Source organism: Aspergillus steynii (assembly GCF_002849105.1).
Source record: "Aspergillus steynii IBT 23096 chromosome Unknown P170scaffold_7, whole genome shotgun sequence".
In the NCBI taxonomy this organism is placed as follows: Eukaryota; Fungi; Ascomycota; class Eurotiomycetes; order Eurotiales; family Aspergillaceae; genus Aspergillus; species Aspergillus steynii.
The window spans coordinates 479,726-503,427 of record NW_020194404.1 but is presented as its reverse complement, the minus strand read 5'-3'; the positions used below and the strand labels follow the sequence as shown (position 1 = coordinate 503,427).

Below are 23,702 nucleotides of genomic sequence, written 5' to 3'. Positions count from 1 at the left end.
ACTTTGCGTGGGAGGGACAACGGCTTCCCGATTTTGCTTTTGCTTTCTAGACACTCTGGATTGGCGTTGGCATGGCATTGGCATCGTGGGGTCTTCTTCCTATCATCTACCTTGCTATTTAATGGTTGTCTCCAGCCTCTGGAAGAAGATAATTTACATCAGCTGCTGAAAACGACTGTTTATTATCGTACTGTTTATCCCCGTTCGTTTTCAGGTAGATGTTCTCGGTTGTTCCCAGCCACGTTCCCAGCCTCTTGTCGGCATGCGTGAACGGAGTCGGCAGAAGTCATGCATGGCTCAACTGCCTACTTACTACAATTTAGGTATAATATAATTCACTTTTCTTTTTCTGTTTAATTTCGATGTTAGTCTCGGACACTATACTCCGCCAAACGAAGGATGTCGAAATTCGGCCCGGAGCTCCGAGGAACTAGATCTAGACATGACAGTCAGAACTAAGTATACATACCGATTGACTATCTTAGTGCGTATAATATAATCCTGTCGGATGACTGCATATCAGACCGAAGAACCCTGACATGACATGCTAAAGTGACATGACTACCTTACTGCTACTAGTGCCGGTGACCATTCATGTCCCTGTTACTGTCACGGTGCATTATTCTTAGGTATTCCGGTATTCCGGCATTCTCGCAATTAAGGTACCTAAGATAAGCATAGATGTGACGGTAGTAATATGCATGTGCGTTTAATGTGGTCCAATCCTGTCATCACGGGCCTGTCATTCTGTCAGATGGGCTGTGAAGAATCCTGCGGGGGCATTCTTAAGTGACCTGGTATATTCTGGAAGAGTTCTGGATCAAGTCTGTCAAAACTGGCATCTGCATCTACCCACCCACGTTCACAGATCAGTGGATTGGGCTTTTTGATTTCCGGTTGCTAGGTGGTTATAATGGCATCGTTTTATGAATATGGCGTCTCTCCCAGCGAGCGATCCTAGAACAAAACAACCCCACACTACAGAAGAATAACATCACACTCAAATGCAAAATGAACCAAGAATAAAGTCCATAAATCCACAACATACAAAGTAGCCATACTCCATGCCTTCCCAGCCACACCCAGCCACAGTTACCAAGCAAACCCCACCAGCCTCTTTCACCGCCCATCAGCTGCCCACGTCATGTGAAACACGCACGTGAGTCCCGCATCTCCCGTCTTCCTGCCCGAGCAGGCACCATCCGACAGGCTGCTTGCTTTTCTGCAGATCAGAGCTTCTCGCTACCTACCTATCTCCCTCTGCAGCTGTCTTTTCTGTGCTTGTGCCTACGCGGTCCCGATCTATACCCTAGCTACGAGCTGGTTGTCGCATCTTGTTGGATCTTCTTAAGTGTTGGGTTGGGTTGCTATTTCATGATGGTGTGTACTCTGTCTCTCTGTGTGTTTGGTTTCTGTTTGAGAGGGGGTGTGCTTGGTGGTGGAATTGAGATGAGGTGGAGAGAGAGCAAGAGGAGAGATGGGGTCCTTCTTGCTCAACAAAGACAATTGCTAATTCAATACGAATGCAGTTCGGACGAATCACTCACTACGCATTCGATGCGGTTCTCGGTATGTTTATTATTCCTTTCTATCCCTAACCTTCCTCCGCATGTGATCTGTCGCTAACAGTGCCATAGTCTCGGCCTTCCTGGCTGGCGTCAAGCGCTCAACCGGTCTTACGTAAATACCCCCCCCCCCCCCCCCCCCTTTCGATCGCCTATACCTATATAATACACCTGGAGGATGTGGTTCATCTGCAGACCACTTGGTCTAGCTGTTTTGCTTTATAACTCTGGGCTTTGGGAATGGGATTTTGGCTGACCGTTTCATCCCGCGCCCCTACCTCAATCGAGAGGGGATCGCGCGGGGTTTTCCACAGCCCTAGTCTGAACTCCGACAGCATCACCGATAACAAGGACTTTAAGAAATGGATCGACAACTACCTCGGTGTTGGCGAGTGGGTGATGGACCAGTCGGTCGCTGTCTTGGGTTCCACGAGCTGGTTTGAGCGCCGTCGATAAACGCGAATCTCCTTCGACAGTTGATGTCCGAGTTCCTTTTCGGCCATGATTCTGTGACTCTAAAAGTACTTGCAACTGGGTTGTCTCGTCGATGTTCAAATACAATGGAGTTGGTCGGCCGGGTCATCCGCTGCGTTTCTGAGTGAAGGTAGAGCGGAGAGGAATAGGAGCCGTCGTGGGCTGAGAGGGTTATCTGTTCCCGCCAGGTAATCTCGTGTCATGATTGATGATTCACCCTTTTTGGGCCTGCCATTCAAACAAAATGGCGGGCCGTGGCGTTGGGAATTCTCCGACTTGCCTGTATACCTTCCTGCATTTATATCCCCTGCCCCGTCTCCTCGGTATACCCTGCATGTACATAAGTGTCGGTTTGGCAATTCTGAATGCGGTCGCTTTGGCGCTGCTCTACCAATAACCCACCAGTGTCTTCCTAAGCCTGGCCTACAGATCCATCAGTCGTCCAATACGGTGCCGCGAAGTCCAGTCGACCGTGGACTATCATATCAGTCCGTGATACAAGGGGCCCGTCAATCTCACATCCCCTTGGACGATTCACTGTGCCAATTGGTTGGTCTCCAAGGCTATGGAGGCCTCGAAATATGGTTCTTTTGACAATTGCATTCGTAACCCCCGTCCGTTCACTTGGTAAGGAATAGTAATGGCCGCCATATGTCGATCAAAAGGTGATTGTGCTCGCCAGACAATCAAGAGTCCAAAAGTGCTTGGCTTTGCACTGTGTACACAATCGCCTTGACTAAAAATACCAGCCATTGAGCGGAAGTGGGTGTAGACATAACTCGTTAATCTCGTAAGATGCGGTGAAGAATTTGTGCATCGTTCATATCTTTAGCAGTTCGTCGATGTCAAGACGACGGTAATAAGAGATGTGCCCCATGGTCTCCCAGTAGTGGGCTATACAATCGGGTGATATAAGGATAAGTTGAGAATCAATGAAGGAATCTATACGAATAGGGGCCATGTCAGAAAACTGCTGCCAAGATGAAGATTATCACATAGACTTACCGTCCCTAAATCCGAGACCAGCCACATGGCCTCGGCTCCTCACGATCCTAGCTCCTTGGAAGAGGGATTCGTTTGCAGTGCGAACAAAACCGGCAGGGCCGATGTCGTTTGAAGCGAAGGATATCTCACCCCGCGGGACGTTCGGGTCCCCTGTCAGCTTGACCGCCTCGAAACTACCTCGATGAATAATTTCATCATCGTCAGATGGCGGTTCTTCAAGATGGCCGCCCTCTATGTCACGCTGCAAAAAGAGCAAAAACTCGCAGCCATGTGCAGAATAGTCCCCAACCCAGATCCCCTGGTAGGGTTTCTCCCGTGTAGGAGTATATAGGCTGGGATCAAGGGTTGAGTAGGTTGACAAAGTTTCACTCCGGCCTGCCGTGAAGATGGGCATACCAAGACGGAAATGGGCCCATCTTCTGATCCGGAACGCGTGTTCGGACATCGTGTCCAGATTCGGAGGGCGCCAGGTTCCATTTGCCAAATGAGGTTCTACATCTCGGTAGACGTGGTGGTCACTCGGGATGGTAGGTGGTGGCCACAGATTGTTGGGATCCGCGTCAGACGGGTTCTCCGCGGAGCATAGCGAGAAGGCGTTGAAAACATGCTGCGTCTCAAGAGCCATGGGCATGCGCGTTTCGCCATTCAGATAATGCCGCTGCCCCCGTGGATTTCTCAGAAGAAGGACAGGGTCGTCCAGCCAGAGACTGGCCTTGGGATAGAAGGTTTGGACAATGACATCCGGATTCCAGTCCCACATCTGAAACTGATGGCTGCGTCTTTCTGCAATGACACGATAGGCCTCAATGACTCCCCGTCGATGATCGTAGCGGGCCAGAATCAAATTCCCCGTATGTTCGGTATCCGAAAACCACACCCGCTTCTGCGGGATGAACCAACACGGGTGGTGGGCAATGTAGAGACTACGGTACGAGTCAAAAGGGCCCGGGTCGTGGATTTTCGTTGGCAAGTACGAGTTGATAAAATCCGCCCAGAGAAAATCGTAGGCAGCATGCTCCGCGAGAAATCGACAGGTAGCCGAGACACGGGCGAGGTCCAATGCCGAGACATGGGATAGGATCGAGTGTATGATTTCAGGCGGGAGCCGCAGAATCGGGGCCTTTTCCGCGTCGGAGGACTCTTCGGAAGGAGGTGTTGGCATTGGCGACCGTGGCTGTTCGTCCACTTCGACCTCCACGGTTGAAGGCTGGTGGATTTTGCTTAATGTCGGGTCCTTGTGTCTCGAATCCATCGATGCCACGGCCATCGGGGTCGTCTTGGGTGGAAGACGAGGAAGAGACGGGGAGTTTGGCAAGACACGGGCTCAATCCCACTGGACGAACGCCCGGGTGATGAGCACTAGAATAAGACGCAATGGAGTAGAGGGGAAGGGAGGGCGTGGTAGACGGAGAACGAGAGACGTGGATCGGCATAGGTAAGGAAGATAGCTAACTGGCCTAGAGCGAGTCAGACGCCGGTGGGAGTGTGGAAAGAAGGAAGCAGGGGAGGGCAGGAGGACCAAGTCGATAGTGTGCGTGTGGATGACGTCATCTTCAGCTGTCGACACCACCCCAAGATACGATTCTGGCAGAGAACGATGTCATCGGCTGGTGCTTCCTGGTATGCTAATTCAGCGTGCTTATCATTCGACTGTATGGCAGAGAAACAGGGCTGTCGAGGGAGGAACTCCCCGCGATGTGTGCGGCGAGCGGCGATAAGATAACGAAGCTCCCTGTCGACTGACAACACTAAGGATAAGGAAGGGAAGTTGGCCAGACTCGACCGAGAAAATCCCCCACGTCTAGCGGCACGGCCTGCCAGCCAACCAGAGACATGATGGCCGAATGCTGCCTGTCATCCTCTCGGAGGTTGTCAGGTCAGTTGACGGCAGCTGCATTTGATTAAACGCAAGGCAGTGGCTGCCTGAGGCCTCAGGCGCCCATTGCCGGGCCATTTGTTTACGTCCCAAAACAGCAAGGGCAACGCGCAAGGGCTCCCGATCGGGCGTTCCGGGGTAACAACGAGCCGTGTTTTAAATTAGGCAGTCTGTTTGTTGTGCTTCTGCCTATCTATACTGGAGTCTTATATCTGGCAGCGTTCTGTCGGTTTCATTTCTGGGTTTTGGCGGAAATATATTCAGACAACCAACTCGATATCTTCAGCTGCCTCTGCCGTCAACGACACACCAATATATATAGCCATGGTGATGGATACCAGGCAGTCTCAACGAAAGAGACGAAACAGTGCCATTTCTATGGCGGACCCGTCGTCCTCCACTGCCTCGTGCGGGACTGCTCGTCTGACCCGGGCTTCATCTTGCAGAACTCCCAGTCAGGCAGCCAAAAGGGTGCGTTTTTCCGACCCGGGCCCTCAGCTGCAGAATGACCGGAACTATTCGACCGGTCTGACGCCGGCAATGCTTCGCACATCCTTTGATGAATCGGCAACGTCGGACGGGCCTCGCACCCCGACTCGGGGAGCGCGACGACGCTCAACTCCACTCCCGCAGTCTCGCCGCTCGCTGGATCCTTTGATGCCAATCAGCCCAGCTACTTCCGAGCGAGTGGTGCAGTTTACCCCGTTGCGCCAAATTTTGGATTCTCGTACCCAACGGCGAATCCGTCGGGTCGGGCTGAGCGACGAGATCAATAATATACAACGTGAGAAGCGGGAGGCTGCGCAGTATGAGAAGTCTCTACAGACTCTGCTGCAGGAGAGGGATGCCTTGAAAAAGCAGCTAGAGTTGAGCGAGAGAGCGCGCAATACTCCCGACAGCCTTTCGTCCGGCGAGGACACAGAGTGCATGACTCCCCAGGCGAGAATTGATCATCTGGAATCTGAAAACTGTCGCCTGCGGGAGATGTCCTCCTCTTTCCTTTCACGCCAACACCGCTCCGATGTCGCGCCATCTGAAGCTGACACCATAAGCATCAACGACAGCGGTTTCGAAGGGGAGACGATACTCATGTCATACTCCCCGGATCTCCGCGGCTCCGACAAACACCAGCCGCTGGATCTACATGACCTTCCTCCTTTAACCCCCGAGCGTTCAGTTCATGCATCCTCTCCAGCCGTGTCTTGGTCTGAAGATCGTCGAGAGGCAGATATCCTTGCTCTTTCGCGGGATTTGGAAGCCGCGAGGAAGGAGAAGAAAGACCTGTTCAATGCATGTCGAGCTCGGCTTGCTTCTTTGGAGGGAACACAGTTGGAACATCATCTGCGCCAGACTTCTCCACCACCAGAATTCTTTGATCAACTTGTTCCTAGCCTAACCGAAGCTGTCACACGGGCTTCAGATGCCGTGAGCGCTCTGGATACAATCAAAAAGGAGATTTCTGGTCTCGGTTTCCCAGGCGGCAACGTGGAAGAGATCGTCGACGAAATGCGTGATAGGTTTCGCACAGCTCGTCTCCAGTTGGAACGTGCAGTTCCCGGGGAAACCGCCAATGCTGGCCTGGGGGATGGAAATGCCACTCTGGGTGCATTGGTAAAACGAGTTGAGCTACTCGTGAAGAGCCTAGGGGAAGAAGAAGTGCGACATGAAGGCACTGTTGGCCGTGAAAAAGCTTTACGTGGACAATTTGACGAGTTGCTAGTTCGATATGAGGTCGCATCGAAGAAGATTGGAGACCTCGAAGCTTCTATTGCTTCATCAGCCGAAGACATGCTTCATACAAGAATGCGAATGCAGGAACTTGAACGCGAAGGGCAAGAACAGACCATCGGGGTTGACCGACTAAATGCGGCGCTCAGCAAATATCGCGACGAGGTTAAGACTCTTGAACAACTAGTGATGAACCTAGAAAAAGACAAGGTCTCGGCGAACGAGAAACACAACGAACAGGTCTCCCAGCTGGAGACCAAGGTGGCGGACGAACTGGAAGCCCGCCGTGCGGCGGAATCGGCTCTTGCGGAGCGAGAGGCACGGATTCATGGACTGGAAGCGACGGTCGAACAGAATCGCATCCGCGCGAGCGATCTAACTGCCAAGGTCGAGTCGCTCGAGCAAGAACGCCAACGAATCGTCGAGAGTCTAGAGCAACAAGCGACCGACCAGCTTCAACGCCATCAACAGGAACTCGGATCAATGAACGTCCATGTTTCTGAGCTTACGACATCACTCGAGGGCGTCAAATCGGAGATGGAGAAGCTGCGTTGTGGCAACGCAGATCTGGAGGAGCAGCTGCGCCTGGAAGTCGAGGCCCGGGATAGCCTGCTGGACAGGTGGGCTGCCGACCAAGCGCGCTCCTTTGCCTTTATGAAGGAAACCGTCAGCGCAGAACGGCGGAGAGCGAAAGTCCGCACCGCCAATTTCGAACTGAAGTCGGACGAGCTGCAGTCTGATAATACGAATCCTGGTAGTGAGCCGATCACTCCGCTCAGCGCGACACGGTTCGTCGACGTGGAGGTCGGACGGGGGAAGCAGCGGAGAAGGCTGGACAGTGGCATTGGCATTCTTACCGATGAAGACCTGCTGGATGAGGCTGGTGAGCAGGATTGCCGAGGACTACTTCCTTCCGATCCCGCTGATCTTTAATTGTCAAGCTTGATCTCCATGGGTTGGGTATGATGAATTTCTTTTGTTGATATGAGCAGTGTATGCTTGCTAAACTCGGTCTTTGGATTTCGGGTGCTTTGTAAAAATGACCAGGATAATTGAGCAGAGAATGGAAAGTCATGATCTATGATTCTAGTATATACTGGGGTTGACATTAGGTTCCGAGAGCGAACCATGGTTGATCGATGACGTCGTGTCGATCATCAGTCAAATGCCTTTAGCTCGCTCTCAATCTCGTGGATGAGGCAACCCTGTCCCACCATTGATTAGTAGAGACTCAGCACAACCCCCCATACGGATAGACATAAACGAACCATGTCCGAGTCCAGCCACGCCCAGAAGTACCGATTAAAAGTGACCGCAGGGTCCGAGTACAGCCCGGACACGCATCGCATCGTGCCCGTCAACGAAGACAGAACGCTACGGATTGACAACGAACACGCCACCATCAGCCTCTGCGTGCGCATTCAAGACTACACCGGTATGCTCCGTCCCTGCTTATCTCCCTATACCACATAACCACTAACACTACCAAACTACAAGGCTACCCCGACAACTCCCCCCCAACCCACCCCTACTTCACGCACCCCCTCCACACCTCCGACCAATACTCCATCTCCTTCGCCATCGTCTTCAAACACCCCGTCCCCGGCCCCGACCTCCTCTTCGGCAACAACTTCGACCGCCCCATCCGTGACCGTCTGCCCCCGGGCTTCAACGCCGCCCTGCGCCTCGTCCGCTGGTCCATCGACCCCACGCTTGACGGCGACGCCTACGCCGACCAGCCGTACCTGTTCAGTCCGGCGCTGGCCACGTGGAATCAGTTCCGGGTTGGGGAGAAGGTGCGGCGCGACGACGAGGTTCCAGTCTTGCATGGCGCGGGGGTCGTCGAGGAGGGGGCGGATGGGGATGGGGTTGCGGTGCGAGAGGGACTGGGGGTCCCTGGCGATGTAGACGGACGGAGGAAGTGGTTTCAGGAGGAGGAGAAGAGAGCGGAGTTTGTGTTTGAGGAGGGGAGGGTTTATTGGGTGGATTTTGGGAATCCGTATTTGGGGTTTAATGGTACGTTCTGCTTTCCGTCTTTTCTTTTTGTTTGTGGTTGGAAATGGGGGTAAAGGGTGGTGGCTGATATGCATAGATTTCTCGTTGCGTCTGCCCGGCTTCAATCTGCATGTTTTGCAGTATATTGATGAGGATCATCATGCGTTGCGGTATGTGTTGAAGAATAAGGCTACGGATGAGGTTTATCTGGTGGTGCTGTTTACGTTGGTGTTGCAGGACTCGCAGGAGGAGCCGATGCATCGCGAGTGGGCAGCGCAGGAGAATCAGAAGAGTAAGGAGGAGCATGAGAAGGGGAATGGGAAGTTGGGCAGGTTTGAGTGGGAGGCCGAGCCGAGGGCTGATGATGTTGATTAGATCGGGGTTGATCTTAGATGGGTGTACTATGTGATGCTGGGTAGCTACAATGATTGTATAGTCAAGTCACAAATTCATACATTTTATCTACTCTTTACATTGTACATCCTCTTACAGTCTCTTCAGCACGTCGTTCAGCACGTCCTGAGTGCTGGCCTTTCCGCCCATGTCGGGCGAAAGGTACTTGCCCTCGTCCAGGTTGCCGTCGACGGCCGTGTAGATCTTGGCGGCGGCGCTCTCCTCGCCCAAGAACTCCAGCATCAGCGCCACACTGCGCAGCGTGGCGATGGGGTTGGCGATGCCCTTGCCCTCGATGTCAGGGGCACTGCCGTGGCAGGGCTCACCGATGGCAAAGCCGTCACCAACGTTGGCACTGGGCACCAGACCCAGACTGCCGACCAGAGCGGCGGCGCCGTCGGACAGGATGTCGCCGTACAGGTTGGGGGCGACGATGACGTCGTAGTACTCGGGCTGGCGGAAGAGCTTGTAGACCATCGAGTCGACGATCTGCTCCTCCACCTCGACGGAGGAGAAGCGCTGGGCGGCGAGGGCCTTGCGGGCCGTCTCGCGGAACAGGCCGTCGGTCTGCGACAGCACGTTGGACTTGTGGGTGATGGTCACCAGGGGGTTGGTGCGCAGAGCGGGCGTGGGTGCCACGTCGCGGATCTTCTGGCGGCGCAGAGCGATCTCACCGGCGATGGTGGAGATGCGCGACGAGGCGCTCTCGGAGATCCGCTTGATGGCCTCGGCCACCTTGCCGTTGGGGGTGTCCCGGCTCTGCTCCTCCTTGACGTACAGGTCCTCGGTGTTCTCACGCACAATCACCAGGTCAATGGGGTTGCCGTGGCTGCCACCGGTGGTGGACTTGACCGGTCGGACGTTGGCGTAGAGGTCCAGCTTCTTGCGGAGGGCGACAATCGGAGACGAGTAGCCGGCCACCTTGGTGCTGGGGGAGCTATCCATGGGGAAGCAAGATTAGTCAATTATACGTAGCGTAGAATATACGATAAACAGGATTGAACACACCTGACAGCACCGAACAGAGCTCCATCACACTCCTTCTTCAGAGTATCCACGGTCTTGTCGGGCAGCGCAGTTCCGGTGGCCTTGAAGGTGTCGTAACCCGCATCCAGGTCCACGAAGCTGAACTTCAGGTTGAGAGAAGAGGGCAGGGATTCCAGGATCCGTCTACCGGCCTGTCATTATCAATTTCGCAGTTAGCATGGGGGAATTCTCAATCGGAGTTTCCAGGTCGGAGTCATACCGGAATGACCTCCCGTCCGATACCATCACCGGGAATGAGACCTAAGGAGAGGCGAGAGGGTCAGTTGTTGCTCCCACAGACATCACGAAGACAAATTCAGAAGGAAAAGACCAATTGACCTATGCGAAGCGTCCGAGCAGCAGCCATGGCGAGTGTGATGAGCAAGAATGAGTCCGCGGAAGAAACGTCCGTTTAACGGCGCCCGCAATCGGAGCCCATTTGTATGCGGAGCGGATCAACGTCTTCCCGCTGGTCGTCGATCGTCTTGCGTCTTGCGATCTGCCGGTCGGAGTTTTGTTTTGATTGTGCTGACGATGTCATGATGAAATCGTTATTATTTCTGGCCCCTCTACGGAGTACTCCATACGGAGAAGGAGCTCTAGAGCCTAGAGTCGCACGATAGTACGCGGTAGTAAGGAGATCTACCCGTAGGGCTCGGCCCTTTCCATCTATATTCTACTCGTACGCATGTATACGGAGTAGTCAGGGACAAATGACGCAAGTCAACAACACCTGAGTACAAGTAGTACGGTGCATAGCCAATCAGTTGCTACTAGCACGTACACAATATATTAAACCAAGATGAGTGAGCAGGTATTGATCTGGTTTTCATTGTATTATTCTTGTTTTGTTGGTCGGACCTCTGGTGGCCCCGGCCCCTGGATATCGGTGACAACCGTTGGTTATTGCAGTAAGCTTAGGCCTAGGAGCCAACTCTTTGCTTTGATCGAAAAAGAACCCAAGCGAATCTACACTATCCTTGTGACACTCCAGAGTACTCCGGAGTATACTGCGTACAGTCAGCTCAGTCCACAGACAGACCATCGTTTGCACCGGTGGGTCAGCTCCAGGAGGCGACATCCTTCCCACGCCCAGTCGGCATTCTGGTCTCCTTCTGCAGGCTATCGGAAGTGGACTTCACGGATTCGGACCGTTGATTCGTCCAGGCTGCTGCAACCTGGCCTCTAGGGACTGTGGGGGACCGCCGACTGCAGGGACAGGAGAAATAGTGATACATGGTTGATGGCCCTAGTCCTACCGCAGGAGGCCATGTATGACATGCCCCCCCCTCCTCTCCAAGGGTTCGTTCCTTGATCTGAACTCTGAAAGCCCGATGAAGAGCGTAGAAGGCCAATAAGAGATCCAGCCCTGAGCCAGCGTACTTCGTGCAAGGGGTCTTCCCCGGCTAGACGACGATCAACAATATCGACCAAGGACGAAGGCACTAGGAGGCGATAAACGGCGACAGGGCTTCGATGGAAACCCACCTTCTCCGTATATTGAAATGCCTGGCCACGTAGGGATGAGGGAGTGCGACGCGATTAATAATGGCGAGAGGCACCTGAAACTATTAAAGTGAAGCCGCGGATCCGACCCCTGAAACCGCTGCCTCAGGCGTTGCCCCCGTGTCCCTCCACTTTTTGTCTCTCCTTTCCCTCTTCCTTCTCTCTTCCTTCTTTTCTTCTTCTCTCTTCTTCCTTCTCTTTTCCATCGATTCTGGCCCGTTGGTCTCTCTGGTCACCTCTACCGCTCTCTCATTGATCCCATAATGTCCGATCCGTACTTTGTGCTGTCGACGTTGACTTCCTGCTAGCTTTGTTGTCTCTCCACTTCCACTCCTTCTGACTCCGCGTTGATTGTTTGGGTCTGTTTATATCACGTCACCCGCTCCCCTCACGTCAGGCGCGTCCTGTCATTGTCAATTTATCTGCATCAGCCGCCATTGCGACCTTGCCCGTGGAATTATCGGTCCCTCCCACTCTTCCTGCAGACCCGCTGCACTCGGTTACCCCTCAAGCTGCCACCTGCCGCTGTCCCACACCTTCTCTTCACCTCCCCCCCTCTGTTCGCCTGAAGACCTCGCCTGACGTGGCTGTCCCTTTCAAGCGAGACGTCATGAACGACACTGGCGCTCATCCAGGTGTGAGGAATCTCCTTGCCCGGTTTGAGAACAGCCAGAGCAGCACCACCTCCCCTCCTTCCCGCGGTCGGTCTCCCGTCGATTCGGAGAATTCGGGCTCGGCCAGACCGCTGTCCAAGGTGCGGGCCAGCTTCGTCGCCGTCGATGGTGCCGTGCAATCTCCAGTGGCCGGTCTGCGCAAGACCAGCGGCCGCAGCGAGAGTCCCGCCGCTCCGCTCAGGGTCAGAAGCTTCAACTCCGACGATGGTGCCAGTCTGAAAAGTCCCTTGTCGGCATCCCCTTCCAGCAGTGGCTTCCCAACCGAACAGAACGCGACCGAAAATGGCACTGAATCCAAAGAGATCAGCTCCAAGGAGCTGTCTGAACCCCCGGCCCCTGCTCCACAGGTTGTTGAGGCTCCAGAGGCACCGGTTGAAGAAAGCTTGAAGTCTCCGGTGAAGGAAGCTGTCTCATCGCACGACAAGGAAAACCAGCCTGTTTCGGAACCTGCTGCCATTACGGTCACCCCTGCGCCCCCCACCGCCTCTCCCGCGAAAACAACCAAAACCGTTACCAAGCGACCCTCGGCAATCCAGGTGGGAAAGACAGCCGCTACCAACAAACCGGCCCCTAAGCCGACCTCCGCCACGGCCCCAAAATCTTCTGTTCAACCGCGTACTCCGACGTCCCCGGCAAAGACTGAAACCGAGAAAACCAGGACGGCCCGTTCTCCGAAGCCTCCTCCTGCTGCCACTCGAGCCCCCGCTCACAAGCCAAGCCGGACATCCCTGAACCCTGCGACTACTGCGACTAGAACCACCGCTCCGCGACCTGCCCGCGCTTCGATGCCCGCGCGTGAGGCCACTAAGACCGGCGCTTCTGATGCATCCCGTGCCACCAAGCCCCGATCCAGATCCCCGGCCAAGTCTACCCGCCTCCCACCCTCGGCGACGGCCCCGACTTTGTCGTCTGCCGGCAGTAAGTCAGGTGCTACCGGAACGGCCACTTCTAGACTCACTCGCAAGCCGTCGACCCTGAAATCTGCCAACCCCGGGACCCAGCAGCGCGCAATTACCCCCACTGCGTCGAGCGTGCGCAAGACCTCCCGCCCCTCCCCTCCTTCCGGAGGCGAGCGACCCCAATCCCGAGTGAGCAATGGCAGCTCTAAGCCTGTCGACGAGGGCTTCTTGGCTCGCATGATGCGCCCCACCGCCAGCTCTGCCAGCAAGACCCACGAGAAGGTCGACGTGAAGAGCCCTCCCCGCACCTCGAAGCCGACTCGTGCACCGGTGAAGAAGGTGGCTTCCAAGGCCGAGATTCGAGCCCCCCGTGTGGCCAAGAATGGTGAGAAAGCTCAGCCCACACCTGTTGAGAAGGCGAACGAGGCCCTCCAGAAGGAAATCGCCACGGAGCCTGTCATCAAGGAAGAGACATCGAACGATGTTTCTGACGAGCCCCAAGCCGATCTCCCCAAGCCCGTTGAGCCTACTGTGGACTCTCAGGAGAAGCCTGCCGAAGCTCCCGTGGAACCCTCTACTGAAACCACTGCTGAGAAGCAGCCTATTGAGACCCCCACTGAGCCGTCGGCTGCCCCTGCCGAGGAGTCGATCGAGTCTACCGTGGAGACCTCTGTCGAGCAGGTTGAGCAGCCTACTGAGCCCTCGGTGGAACAGACCGCTGATGCTGCCCAGTCGGCCACCGAAGATGCTGCCTCCCCCGTCGAGTCTATCGATGCTCCTGCCCAGCCTACGGACCTGAGTGAGAACAACTCTTCCGTCGAGCCCAAGGAGCCCGCCGAGCCTGCAGTCCCCGAGCAGACCGTGGCAGACAAGACCGCTAGCGATCTCCCCGAGTCTGCTGCGCCCGCTCCCGAATCGAAGGACACTGACGAGATTGATATCGCCAAGTTGTCCCTGACCTAGATGAAACCATTAAGCTGCTAGCCGTGTGGTTCCATTTGTCAGCTTGAAGATCAAAAAACCCCAATATTTCTTTTTCAAATTTGCTCCCATTTTTTATTCAATTCTTGTCATCTACTTTCTTCGTTATACCCTTTTGATAGTCGTGATACGATCAATAGGAAGGTCTTCACGCAACTTTTCTTTTCTATTCCAAGCTGGTTTCTTTTTTACTTGACTTGATCTGTCCTGCAGGTCTCGGTTTCGGGAAAGCATTTGTGTTCTATGGTTGGAGCAAGGCCGACAATGTGTGCAAGCTGGAGCATCTGCTGGTGGAGTTGTGTTTGGTCCCATTTGGTCTTGTCTTAGCGTTATAAACTGCATATTGCATACATATCAGAGTTCTCCAGGACTGATTGCTTTCGATTTCTGTTTCTGTTTAGAGCTTAGTGTCGTCTTTAATTGAGAATTTGGGGTTTACTGCAGTTGCTTGGTTGTGAGTTTCTTGATGGCCCGGTCGATCCAGTGGATTGATCGCTTTTAGGATGACTCAACTTATGGCACTGGACTTCTTTGGAAGGTAACCTGCGATTTATGCCCTGTGTTAATTTGCTGCTTTGGAAAGACGCCAGACGTTTGAAATCTAAGTTACAATTCAGGCTATTCACTGTTGCTGTTCCTTCGCGATCTGGCTGTTCATCAGATTCGCCAAAAGCCCTTCCACATCTTCCCTGTCCATGAATACCTCAATGACTCTCAGTCCAGTCCCCGACTGGATCCGATCATCGGAAAGCACGGTTTCTAGCTCCTGATATGTTCTGGCACTGAAATTGTTCCCAAGCTGGCCCTCGTCCGCCCCAAAGAAGCCAAGTGCACGGTCATGTCTCCATGCCGCAATGTCGTTATACGCCTGTTTCCGTCCGTGGATCGCACGCTCGATAGTATATCCAGCATTGTTGACGACGAAGAGAATGACGTTGAGCTTCTCGCTGATTATCGTGCTGATTTCCTGCACGCTCATCTGCAGGCTCCCGTCACCGATGAAGAGGATAGCGCGGGCATTCTCGTCTTTCTTTAGTTCTCGCTTCGCAATTGCTGCACCTAGTGTCGCGGGGAGCATGTATCCGATCGAGAGCCAGGTTACTGCGCCGAAGAGACGCGTGTCTCTGGGGAGTTGGAAGTTCCGTCCGCCGTGGGACGCAGTTCCTGTTTCGGTGAGAATGAGATCGTCTGGGCGGAAGAGCGGCGTGACGAAATCATAGAAGGTCTTCTGCGTGATTGGGCCATCACGGCTGAGGGTTCTTAGGTCCGTGTGGACTAGTTTAGGGGGTCCTGTGATTTTGGGGATTCGAGTGGTGTCCAGGCTCTGAAGTAGTCGGGGTAAGAACGAGCGTGGTAGCTCACGGTGTATTTCCTTGCCAACCAGGATTCGGTTAGGGAGGAACGAGATCGAGACTGATTCCCGCGGGATAGTTGCGAAACCCTGCGTGTTGGTGTCGCTGTAGTGCGGACCCAGGTTGATGATCAGATCGGCCGTCTCGAAGTATGTCTTCCACTCTGCGCTGGCAAGCGGCCCCGAGTAATGCCCATAGACATTGGGCAGTTCTTCATTCACCAGGCTTTTCCCAAAGACCGTGGTCCACGTCGGCCACTCGGTCTTCTTGACCAGTTCATCCACCTGGTTCAGAATCCCCAAAGGACGACACTCGCCGTCTACCAGGATCAGAGGCTGCTTGGCCTGGTAGATGCGCTCCTGGACCTGCTTGATCAGCTCATCAGCCTCTCTACCGCCCAACTCCAACGCCTCTGGAACCTCTAATTCACTCTCCAACCTCTCCGCCGACACCAAGACATCCACCACATCATCCGGCACCTCGATATACACCGGCCGACTCTGCAAAACCGCCTGCTTCAGCGCCCAATCCACCTGCTCTGGCATCGTCCTCTCATCCACCAGATTCGTCTGCGCCACCGTCACATGCTCCGCCATCTTGCTGAACCGCCGGTAGTCCCCGTCCGCGAACGTGTGGTGCATCAGGGCGCGGCCATCCTGCAGCGTGCGCGCCGGCGTCCCCACGATATGAATCACGCCCGCCTTCTCGGCATAGGCGCCCGCGATGCCGTTGATGGCCGACAGCTCGCCCACGCCGAAGGTGGTGATCAGGGCCGAGAGGCCGTTGATGCGCGCGTAGGCGTCTGCGGCGTAGGCGGCGTTCAGCTCGTTGCAGGTCCCGACCCAGTGGAGGCCAGAGGGGATCACGAAGTCCAGGAGGCGCAGGTTGTAGTCTCCTGGCACGCCGAAGACGGATTGGATGCCTAGTTGGCGGAGCCGGGTGAGCAGGTAGTTTGCTACTGTGGTGGTTTGGGGAGGGGATTTGGTTTGCGTCATGTTAAGGTCTAGCAGTAGGAAGGTAGGTGGATAGAGGATAGAGGATATGTGGATTCTTGAGATACTGAAGTTGAGATCCAGGTACTGAGGTAGAGTACTGAATGTATCCCGGAACAAAACAAAGAAGTTGAGAATTGGAAGAAGAAAGGAAGCGATACGGACAGACCTGCGATAACCCAAGTATATATAGGCCAATCGGCAAGCATCTTACGTATGAGCCACGACCGCATCGAAGCGCCGCGATTGGAGCGTTGCGGTTGGGGTTCTGTTCGCCGAGCACTCCGACGTCTACTCCGATGCTAGCCATTCATAGGTACTGTGTTCCCTGCACTTGTAGTTCACACCGCATTTTTCTTTTTATTTCTTCTCTTTTATATTTATATTGTCATTGATCATTTTGTTTGAATTTACCTGAAATTACATATTCAGTTAGATGTTATTTTTATTAAACATATGTTGCTATCCCATAGATCCGGAGCAATCTGGCGGGGTTAGATTAGGCTAGCCTCGGTCATGGGGATGGTCACCCGCAGGGCGCAAGTTATGTGGCAACCAGCCTGGATGTGATATCTGATTCCGGGCCGAGAAATTCCGTTCTGGGATATGCGGGGGTGAGATAACTAGTCTCTGTTTAAGATTTATAGGTAAGAGGTGCTAGTCTTATTAAGATTCTGTAGTTCTGATTAGAGTATACTCCGGTATATGTTTTGGGTGTATACTTCGTTGGATACCATAGTAAGTCTTTGTTGAGGGACTTGGAGGAACTGTACTATTGGTTGATAATGATTTAATATTGATTTAAATGATATGATTATAATCAATGCTGCTGATAGGACTCGTCTTTTTGGTGAGATCTTAGTAGATAGCACTATAGACGTTCTCGCCGAATACTCCGATACTTTCTCCGTATAGAATCAGCTCTATCTTCATAAACATAAATAGGTCGAGCTCGTACAGAATGAAGGCCCAAACATCGCTCCAAGTACATTATATCGTTCAAGACCTCTACCCAGAATCATGTCTCGCTTATCAATCGCCGACATCGACTCCCTCCGCGCCAATTCCGCACCTATCCCTTGCACCATCGCACCCTCCACCAGCTCCGAGTCCTTCAAGTCTGCGCACAACCATGCAAAGCCGAAATCAACACCCCTATCCCACCACTTCAGTCTCGAGAGTCGAGGGTTCCATGGCTCCGCGTTGAAGAACTCGGCGCGTCTCCCGGGTACTCGGAAGGTCATCTCTCTGGGGACCGGCCGGCCAACAGCGGAGCATTATCCGTGGAATGCCGTGCTCTTCCAGGCTAAGGGGAATGCGCTGCCGAATGAAAAGTGTGAGCAGATGATCGGCAAGCACGATGAAGGGTATAACCTGTCTCTGGCCCTGAGCTACGGTCATGCCGCTGGATCGCCGCACCTGGTGCGCTTTGTGACCGAGCACGTGGAGCTCGTGCATAACCCGCCCTATGCGGACTGGGGGACGATGCTCTCGGCTGGGTCGACGTCTGCGCTGGAGATCGCGTTGCGCGTTTTCTGTAACCGTGGGGATACGATTCTGGCGGAGCGGTATACGTATTCCGGGGCGGTTGAAGTGGCCAATTTGGTGGGGGCTCAGGTTCAAGGCATCCGGATGGATTCGGAGGGGATGTGTCCGGATCATCTGCGTGAGGTGCTGAGTTCTTGGAATGAGGAGTCAAGGGGACCTAGGCCCTCGGTTTTGTATACGATTCCGTCGGGGCAGAATCCCACGGGTGCGACGCAGTCGGTGGCGAGGAGAAGGGCGATTTATCAGGTTGCCGAGGAGTTTGACCTGGTTGTCATCGAAGATGATCCGTATTATTTCCTAAGACTGGGCGATTGCACTGGACAGCGGAGAAATGACAGCGACCAAGATGATATTCCCTCTTATCTGTCTCTTGACCGGGCAGGTCGCGTCGTGCGACTGGATTCGGCATCTAAGATTCTCGCCCCGGGACTGCGCGCTGGGTGGGTGACGGCGAGTAGCCTGGTCATCGATAAGTTCCTTGCTTATCATGAGGTCAGCACTATTGCAGTGAACGGTCCGGCGCAGTTGATGCTGTGGAAGTTACTGGATGACACCTGGGGCCACCAGGGCTTCTTCTCTTGGCTTGATAATCTATCCCGTGGCTATCGCTCCCGCCGGGATACTATTCTGGACGCCTGCAAGCGGTACTTGCCCAAGGAGGTCTGTGACTGGGTACCACCGGAGTATGGTATGTTCCTCTGGGTCAAGTTGGATTGGAAAAAGCATCCGCGGTTTAAGACCCAGACCGAGTTCGAGGATGTAACGCAGAAACTTGTGGAGATAGAGGGCCGAATTATGTCCTGTGCGCTCCTGAATGGAGCACAGGTTACCAAAGGGTCTCTCTTTCAGTGCAACAAGGATTTGACGGACGAGCTGCATTTTCGGATGACCTTTGCGGCTGCCCCGGAGGGTGATTTGGCCGAGGGGGTGAGAATATTTGCCAACGCTGTAACAGACGAGTTCTCTTGTTAGACACCTAAGCACTAATTCAAGGCATTTCTTTGGCACTGTTCAAAGCCGCTAGGCCTCTGTTAAATCAGAGTCAAAAGCCATTAGTGAAGGGTGATCTGCCAGGTTTTGCCAGAATCCAGACTCGAAATCCCAAAGATCTTGCCCTAATACACTTGCCCAATCGTCGACCCGATGATCATCCGCTGTCGTCGTTTCTGGTGCGGGGTGTAGTGGTTCGGAATAAAAGGATTCAAGAAACCGTTGGATTGTCTGTGTAGCCTTGGTGATCAGCCCGTAGATTGGATCTGCCTCGATTACAATTGCCCCTATCTGAATCTCTGCAACAAAGATGCTGAGGTCTTGTAATATCTTTGTCCTCGATTTACCGAGCGGTAGTGGTGAAGTTCGCTGTTTGAGCATCGCAAGCAGGACTATACCAGCAGCAGGTAGGCCATAGTGCGCAATCTGATATATGCTTAGCAATCTCAGCAGCAAACAGCGTAAACCGCAAGTTACCTTCCAAATAAGTCCGGTGCCAGAGTTCGTAAGCTGGTCGCGAATTAAGATAATCTCAACGACCAGAGCAAGCATCTCTCCGGCGATGATAACTATCGACGTGTCGGGATCAACAAGAGTGTCCAATAGCAATAGACGAAGCAGAAAGAGAACATGTAACTGGTTCAGCCGCGCACTAATCAGAAAATCCCGTTCGAATGGAGACCTTTGATTATATTGTCTGATGCTACCCTCTAGTCGGAATTGAGGAGGAAGCGCTCGCCACTGAGCCTCGGCTCTATCCTGTATTGCACTGTTTCCGTCAGCAAACGGCCTCGATTGGCTGCAGCGATTGAGGACTACCTAAGCTTCTGTTCGCATGCATGCTGCTTGTCTCGGGCTAGCTCAAGGATTTCTTCCTTCAAGGAAGCGCAAAGAGCAGACCAGCGTGTTTCTTCCGTGTAGCTAGGCTTTGCCTCCGGATTCCATTCGGCTTCATTACCATGTGACTCAGGAAAGCTCGAGGGGATTTGAAAATGACAAAAACGTTTGCTCATGCGTGGTGGTCGGCCAAGAAAGATCGCAATATTCTTGTCTGCAGAGTAGACCCTAGCAAAAGCTGTTTTGCGCAACTTCATAAGAAAAGGAGGAGCATCTGTCTTAGTCTCGACGTTCTCGTGATATCCAAGGGCAAACATCGAAGACATGACATCGCCAAGTTTGCGCCACGGGTGATAACCTTGATGAATGAGCCACTTGTTTCATTGAATGATGTAATAGTCACATACTTTGAGCACCATCGACGTTAGAATGTATGATGAAATTTTCGTATTGTAAAATAAGTTGTAGGTCATTGAGACAATCTAGGGACAGAGAAATCTTCAATGAAGCGTCACTGAGTCTTGTACAAAGCTGACGGAGAGCATACTGCTCTTCTCGTGTCATGTATAGCCGGGGAAAGAACGGGATATCGTACGTAGCTCGGTTCACGGCTGAAAAAAAGATACCTAGAGCCTCCCATCGAAGGTTGTTACCCACGAACTGTGCCATGAAATCCGAAAGGCTTGTATCAGAGGCAAACTCTAAGGGCTGTGCTGAATTGCGGAGAAGTCGGCTCGCGAAAGCCAAGTGCCAGTTTTTCGTCTTGTGAAAGTGATGAGAACGAGTCCATGATGCAATTAGCACATCCGTCAACGAATGGTTCGGCAAGGGCTAGGTTCGCTCCTTTTGCAAGCCAAAACATGACGAGGTCGTTCATGGTCGTCAAGGGAAATGAATTTAAAAGCTGCCTGAGAATGTCGGCTCCTCGAAGCAGACAGCCGTCATCGGCTAGCTGGGGACATGGTGGTCCCGACAGGGCCAGATCAGAAGGGCGCGGTTCCCCTGTAGGAGCGCTTTCATCTAAAGAGATGTGTTCGAAGATTGTGGCGTGACTAGAGGACCCCAAATACCCGGGATTTGGATATACGCTGGGTCTAGAGTTGAAGGAAGACGATGAAATCCCGGACAAATGGACTCTTTTGGACACTTCTGGAGATGAAGGGTTGGCCGGTCTTTTCCTTTTGAACGGGGCGACTCGGTAGATACAAATGCCTGTTTTGTTGCTGTTCTCGCAACGAGTGCAGGTCGGCCACTTGTGATCGCAGGCAAGTTTTGCCTTCCGGCAGACCTCACAGGCTGCCAGTCGGGATGTCATGGCTAACAAGTGTAGATGAAAATCCTCGGTGTATTGAGGGTGCGTCGGCGAGAGCGAAGATCGGAGAGCGGAGTCGGAGTGGATGCGGAGTATCGTTGGGCTGTTTTAGTGATCGGACTGCCGATAACCAACCAGGAATTAGTGTCAGCATTGATTGACCGTTGCCAATCAAGGAGGGACATTCGAACCATTGCTGACTCACTAGTCCCAAGTCAGGAGTGAACTCTGGCATCCATCCATGGATGGTCTTAGCATCGTTGAGTTGTCTTTAGGAAGCAGTCTGACTTGGATATTTGCACTACATGCCTGACTCTCGTACATTCTGCCGTACATTCACCATGAAAGAGCATACGAATAAAAACCAAACTCCGGAGAAATAAAAAGGAAATAGACATCAAAGTAAAGACCCCATCCGTATCAACAACTAACATTCATAGCTTCTTCTCCAGCTTCTTCAGAAATCTATTCACACCACCTTCGAATCGCGAGGCACTGTCCTCCAGCTTTCGAGGCCGTTGTCCGGGGTTCTGCACAGCTTGCTGGGCATACTTTTGATGATGAGAGGCAGCCTCTGCTTCCGTGGGTCGATACATCTGCTTATGAATGTCGTATTCGCTATTCGTAGATTGACGCCTTGGTGCTTGTTCGTAGGAGTAGTTTGAGTAACCACCTACCGGAGGCGGAGGTGAGGTCGGCTGGACTTGAGGCTGGACTTGAGGCTGGACTTGAGGCTGCGATCCGTAGGGATTTTGATTTTGCGTTTGACCGTAGAGATGCGCGTTGGGGTCTTTGGGGGGTGGTGCAAAAGACATCTGGACAGGAGGTGTAGTGGCGGTTTGATTGGTGCCGGCAGGGAACGAGGGTGTGTATGACGGAGCTCCCGGTGGACTCTGGATGGAGGACCGAGAAGAAAAAGACCCAGAGTGAGTGAGCCCTGCGCTTGGAGGTGGCGAGGCATAGTTTCCCGGCATCGAAAAAGGTAATCCTTGAGTAGGAGGGGGTGCGAAACTTCCTACGCCCGAGAGCTGAGATGGAGGATTGTAAGGAACGCCGTTGTCGGCAGCCACAGCGGCTGCGAGCCCGGTTCCGTCAGCACCGTCGACTGGCGGAGGGGTTTTCTCGCGATGCTGAATCGGCTCGGGGGCGGCGGGCGCAGCGGGATTATACGGTAAAGGAGTGAATTGCGCCGGGTCTTTCGGTTCATCGACCGAGGGCCCTCGTCCGACGTTTGATGACGGAGGTCCGTTGAGCGGAGGTGGAGGGGGGAGAGAGCCGGGTACTATCATCGATTGGAAGTTGGGCACAATAGGATTTGCGATACTCGCTCTGGATTGAGAATTCCGGGTTTGACCGTTCTGGTAAGCGGGATCTGTTATCGCCACGTTTTCTAGCTGTTGAACTACCGTACTCGTGGCCGTGGTTTGCGGCGGAGGTGGAAGCGGTTGCCGGTCTGTCTCTATCTGGGAGCGGGAAAGACAGCGCTCAATCAAGTCCAGAAACTTGCCTGCGTCGTCAGACGTCCAAAAATAGATGTCCAACGTGTGAAGAAGCAAAAGGTCGTCGCTCTGCTCACGAGGATCACCACTTGGCAGTAGCCATTCGTAGGCATCGGCACCTGGGGGCGGGGGAAAGGCTTGTCCCTGAGGTTGCACTTGCCCATCCACCGTTAATGTACATAGAGACGGGAACCTGGTCGAATGGCGGACATGAACCCGGTCGAGGGCTGGTGGTCAGTGGTCAACTGATTAGCGGACTGAGGATGATGGAGTGGTCAAGCAGCAATGGTAACTGACCTCCATTGAACGAGTCTTGTTCGGGGGCGCCTGGGTTGTTGGCTACCTCAATCCGTATCTTCTGCTGGGTGGCATTGTAGTAAAGATAGAGGTATGAGCCTTTATCAAACCGATGATGCAAAGGCTTGGGGGTGGGGGCTGTGAAATAGTAATGAATGTCGGCAAAACTAGACACAGTCAGTCCAGCTCACAACAGGCGATCGCATTTCGACATTCGCAGCGCAAACGGTAGCATGCGGGGTAATGTGTATCCTCACTCACACGGTCAGCACACGCTCTTCACCCTGCATCGGAGGCATGGTGACCTGTTGGATAGTGGCAGAATTGGGCTACGAGGGGAAAATGTAGAGACAGGAGAAGCGCGGGGAGCAGGAGGGATAAAAATCGGACATTCTGATATATATAGGCATCAAACGAGGGGAAACAAGGAACTGGCCTCTGAGATGCAGCGTCGAGACCCCGGCGGCTACGAGGGCGCTTGGAGATGCATGATCGGCCGTGATTAGTTGATTAGCTGCAGCTAGTCAAGGGAACACCACCGGCCTAGAGAATAGTAGAAGACTAGGAGACACGGGAGAAATAAGTCCTTGGCATGTTGCATTGTCTGAGGGAGGCCTGAAAAGGGGCCGAGAAAGCTATGTCAGGTAGCTATGGACTTCTTCAGCATCGCTGATTGATACATGGATGGCCATAATATCTTGAGGGTAGAAAGTAGATGGGAGGAGAGAACAAAAGAGCCGAGAGAAAATGGGG

At 53.4% G+C, this 23,702-nt stretch overlaps 10 protein-coding genes across 10 annotated transcripts; 5 read left to right on the top strand and 5 right to left on the bottom strand.

Annotated features, from left to right (window-relative positions):
* Nucleotides 1-1,523: 1,523 nt before the first annotated feature.
* Nucleotides 1,524-2,021, top strand: P170DRAFT_365657 (DUF1748 domain-containing protein; the record flags this gene model as incomplete). The annotated part of the gene is made up of 3 exons (XM_024844718.1): nucleotides 1,524-1,569; nucleotides 1,638-1,680; nucleotides 1,880-2,021. 3 exons carry the CDS (start codon nucleotides 1,524-1,526, stop codon nucleotides 2,019-2,021), a joined length of 231 nt encoding a protein of 76 aa, XP_024700790.1.
* Nucleotides 2,022-2,859: 838 nt separating this feature from the next.
* P170DRAFT_364861 (F-box protein) lies at nucleotides 2,860-4,206 on the bottom strand (the record flags this gene model as incomplete). Its single annotated transcript, XM_024844667.1, has 2 exons — nucleotides 2,860-2,981; nucleotides 3,045-4,206. 2 exons carry the CDS (start codon nucleotides 4,204-4,206, stop codon nucleotides 2,860-2,862), a joined length of 1,284 nt encoding a protein of 427 aa, XP_024700789.1.
* Nucleotides 4,207-5,145: 939 nt separating this feature from the next.
* P170DRAFT_439241 (uncharacterized protein) lies at nucleotides 5,146-7,732 on the top strand. Its single transcript, XM_024849799.1, has one exon. It carries the CDS (start codon nucleotides 5,245-5,247, stop codon nucleotides 7,579-7,581), a length of 2,337 nt encoding a protein of 778 aa, XP_024700788.1. The 5' UTR covers nucleotides 5,146-5,244; the 3' UTR covers nucleotides 7,582-7,732.
* A 105-nt stretch (nucleotides 7,733-7,837) lies between these two features.
* Nucleotides 7,838-9,092, top strand: P170DRAFT_389364 (DUF1769 domain-containing protein). The gene is made up of 3 exons (XM_024845863.1): nucleotides 7,838-8,083; nucleotides 8,146-8,664; nucleotides 8,741-9,092. The coding sequence occupies exons 1-3, from the start codon at nucleotides 7,918-7,920 to the stop codon at nucleotides 9,016-9,018; spliced, it is 963 nt and encodes a 320-aa protein (XP_024700787.1). The 5' UTR covers nucleotides 7,838-7,917; the 3' UTR covers nucleotides 9,019-9,092.
* On the bottom strand, nucleotides 9,084-10,454 carry lysB (homoisocitrate dehydrogenase lysB). The gene is made up of 4 exons (XM_024845862.1): nucleotides 10,402-10,454; nucleotides 10,283-10,323; nucleotides 10,045-10,214; nucleotides 9,084-9,973 (listed from the first exon to the last, which is right to left on the bottom strand). Exons 1-4 carry the CDS (start codon nucleotides 10,427-10,429, stop codon nucleotides 9,130-9,132), a joined length of 1,083 nt encoding a protein of 360 aa, XP_024700786.1. The 5' UTR covers nucleotides 10,430-10,454; the 3' UTR covers nucleotides 9,084-9,129.
* A 1,236-nt stretch (nucleotides 10,455-11,690) lies between these two features.
* Nucleotides 11,691-14,579, top strand: P170DRAFT_466791 (uncharacterized protein). The gene has a single exon (XM_024852441.1). It carries the CDS (start codon nucleotides 12,179-12,181, stop codon nucleotides 14,102-14,104), a length of 1,926 nt encoding a protein of 641 aa, XP_024700785.1. The 5' UTR covers nucleotides 11,691-12,178; the 3' UTR covers nucleotides 14,105-14,579.
* A 159-nt stretch (nucleotides 14,580-14,738) lies between these two features.
* Nucleotides 14,739-16,609, bottom strand: P170DRAFT_439237 (alpha-keto acid decarboxylase family protein). The gene has a single exon (XM_024849798.1). The coding sequence runs from the start codon at nucleotides 16,467-16,469 to the stop codon at nucleotides 14,745-14,747; it is 1,725 nt and encodes a 574-aa protein (XP_024700784.1). The 5' UTR covers nucleotides 16,470-16,609; the 3' UTR covers nucleotides 14,739-14,744.
* An 877-nt stretch (nucleotides 16,610-17,486) lies between these two features.
* P170DRAFT_478442 (aminotransferase-like domain-containing protein) lies at nucleotides 17,487-18,986 on the top strand (the record flags this gene model as incomplete). The annotated part of the gene is made up of 1 exon (XM_024853561.1): nucleotides 17,487-18,986. The coding sequence occupies one exon, from the start codon at nucleotides 17,487-17,489 to the stop codon at nucleotides 18,984-18,986; it is 1,500 nt and encodes a 499-aa protein (XP_024700783.1).
* Nucleotides 18,987-19,034: 48 nt separating this feature from the next.
* Nucleotides 19,035-21,156, bottom strand: P170DRAFT_449171 (uncharacterized protein; the record flags this gene model as incomplete). The annotated part of the gene is made up of 5 exons (XM_024851021.1): nucleotides 19,035-19,430; nucleotides 19,482-19,794; nucleotides 19,824-20,199; nucleotides 20,249-20,603; nucleotides 20,656-21,156. The coding sequence occupies 5 exons, from the start codon at nucleotides 21,154-21,156 to the stop codon at nucleotides 19,035-19,037; spliced, it is 1,941 nt and encodes a 646-aa protein (XP_024700782.1).
* Nucleotides 21,157-21,420: 264 nt separating this feature from the next.
* Nucleotides 21,421-23,629, bottom strand: P170DRAFT_457833 (uncharacterized protein). Its single transcript, XM_024851743.1, has 3 exons — nucleotides 23,211-23,629; nucleotides 22,950-23,116; nucleotides 21,421-22,879 (listed from the first exon to the last, which is right to left on the bottom strand). The coding sequence occupies exons 1-3, from the start codon at nucleotides 23,246-23,248 to the stop codon at nucleotides 21,588-21,590; spliced, it is 1,497 nt and encodes a 498-aa protein (XP_024700781.1). The 5' UTR covers nucleotides 23,249-23,629; the 3' UTR covers nucleotides 21,421-21,587.
* Nucleotides 23,630-23,702: the final 73 nt, after the last annotated feature.

Excerpts from the sequence above, each read along its gene's own strand:
- P170DRAFT_439241 (XM_024849799.1), top strand. The coding sequence starts at position 5,245 with ATGGTGATGGATACCAGGCAGTCTCAACGAAAGAGACGAAACAGTGCC.
- P170DRAFT_389364 (XM_024845863.1), top strand. The coding sequence starts at position 7,918 with ATGTCCGAGTCCAGCCACGCCCAGAAGTACCGATTAAAAGTGACCGCA. Across the intron at positions 8,084-8,145 it reads GCGCATTCAAGACTACACCG|GCTACCCCGACAACTCCCCC; the intron begins GTATGCTCCGTC and ends CCAAACTACAAG. Across the intron at positions 8,665-8,740 it reads TCCGTATTTGGGGTTTAATG|ATTTCTCGTTGCGTCTGCCC; the intron begins GTACGTTCTGCT and ends TGATATGCATAG.
- lysB (XM_024845862.1), bottom strand. The coding sequence starts at position 10,429 with ATGGCTGCTGCTCGGACGCTTCGCATAG. Across the intron at positions 10,324-10,401 it reads TGCTCGGACGCTTCGCATAG|GTCTCATTCCCGGTGATGGT; the intron begins GTCAATTGGTCT and ends GCCTCTCCTTAG. Across the intron at positions 9,974-10,044 it reads GCTCTGTTCGGTGCTGTCAG|CTCCCCCAGCACCAAGGTGG; the intron begins GTGTGTTCAATC and ends CCCCATGGATAG.
- P170DRAFT_466791 (XM_024852441.1), top strand. The coding sequence starts at position 12,179 with ATGAACGACACTGGCGCTCATCCAGGTGTGAGGAATCTCCTTGCCCGG.
- P170DRAFT_439237 (XM_024849798.1), bottom strand. The coding sequence starts at position 16,469 with ATGACGCAAACCAAATCCCCTCCCCAAACCACCACAGTAGCAAACTAC.
- P170DRAFT_457833 (XM_024851743.1), bottom strand. The coding sequence starts at position 23,248 with ATGCCTCCGATGCAGGGTGAAGAGCGTGTGCTGACCGT. Across the intron at positions 23,117-23,210 it reads GAAGAGCGTGTGCTGACCGT|TTTTGCCGACATTCATTACT; the intron begins GTGAGTGAGGAT and ends GACTGTGTCTAG. Across the intron at positions 22,880-22,949 it reads ACAAGACTCGTTCAATGGAG|CCCTCGACCGGGTTCATGTC; the intron begins GTCAGTTACCAT and ends ACTGACCACCAG.